The sequence below is a fragment of the Octopus bimaculoides genome, chromosome 9, assembly GCF_001194135.2.
Source record: "Octopus bimaculoides isolate UCB-OBI-ISO-001 chromosome 9, ASM119413v2, whole genome shotgun sequence".
NCBI lineage: Eukaryota > Metazoa > Mollusca > Cephalopoda > Octopoda > Octopodidae > Octopus > Octopus bimaculoides.
In genome coordinates this window covers 22,165,836-22,167,084 of record NC_068989.1, presented here as the reverse complement: position 1 = coordinate 22,167,084, position 1,249 = coordinate 22,165,836, and the positions used below count along the sequence as shown (strand labels likewise).

The 1,249-nt window shown below is 38.6% G+C and overlaps 1 protein-coding gene across 1 annotated transcript in view; it reads right to left on the bottom strand.

Annotated features, from left to right (window-relative positions):
* LOC106868016 (atrial natriuretic peptide receptor 1) overlaps window positions 1–1,100 on the bottom strand; it is a 100,713-nt gene extending 99,613 nt beyond the window's left edge. Inside the window, exon 1 of the mRNA XM_052970332.1 lies at window positions 1,084–1,100. Within this exon, the coding sequence (XP_052826292.1) occupies window positions 1,084–1,100 (17 nt within the window). The remainder of the gene's footprint in view (window positions 1–1,083) is intronic.
* Window positions 1,101–1,249: the final 149 nt, after the last annotated feature.

The following is a 1,249-nucleotide window of genomic DNA, read 5'->3' as shown; positions in this document are numbered from 1 at the left end:
CAAGCTCTCGTCCAGTGCTCGAGTATTTCTGACTTATGCGTTTATTTCGAATACTTGCTGTTGTGCGAAGGACGAATCCGGCTACCGGCTGAGTCAATTGTGAAGATCGTTCCACTGCCTTCCTTTGGCCGGGAAGAGCAGGCTGTTTTTCTGTCTGGTAGCCTTAGCGAAAGAGGTTGTGGTGGATCAGGTTGAAAGGGCTGAAGACAGATACTTTTCCTTCTTGGCCAAACCCTCATCAACTTTTTCAAATTTCCCTTGAAAAGGGAAGTGTGGGTGGAGAGGGAAGTTCTACCCCCACCCCCCACTGCCCCAGCAATTTTGTTAAAATTTGGGTGAATGTCGCCAGAATGGCCCAAGTGAATGGACATACTCTAAGCATGCACCTTTAGACAAAGTGGAAAAGGCACTTACCCTGGTGGTCAAAAGATTTGTGGACTCGTAGGGTTTTCACAGGCAGTCCTAGAAGGTCTCCCGCTTTTGGGGAATTTTGTTGTTATATTCGATTATTATTTTTGTTTTTCATTTACACGACTTTCATGTAACCCCACATTGTTTTTGTCCTATATTGTCCATAATGTATCTTTTTATGTGAGCCCTTAGTGGTTATAAAGAAATCATTGTTGTTGTTTTTGTTATTATTATTATTATTATTATGTTTCCATTGCTGTTGCTTTGTATTATACGAGCAGTTTCAAGCCACATGCAGAAACTTCAAGAAACAGCAAGTCAGACGTTTTATTGTGGGTGTTATTTATGAATAGCAATGATATATTTCAGGGTAAGTAGATTAAATACTGAAAATTAAGATTTAGTTAAAAGTTTGCTGTAATATTTGCGATTTTGAAAGATTCTAAAAACGTTCAAATATTCTCAGGTTGACAGTGTTTTTCTTGGGACGGGGGCTGTAACCATGAGAACAATCTTTTATAGTTCTGATACTTTGGGCCTTCCTGGTGTTTGGTTATTGTCTTTAAGAGCGCCATTTCATAATATCTCCCATAAACCCGATGACCGCAGGTACAACTGTTGTTTTGAGATATCACATTTTTGAGACCTCTATTTCAAGGTCCTTATATTTACTTTTGCTTTTCAGACATTTTACCCAGATGTTGCAGTCTGCTGGGACTTCCTTATTAGTCTTGAATAAAATAATTCAAACTGTAATATAGTCGTGTTTTTAACATAATTTGCAAGAAAGAAAAACAATTTCCTTCTTTTACACACACACACACACACACACACACAC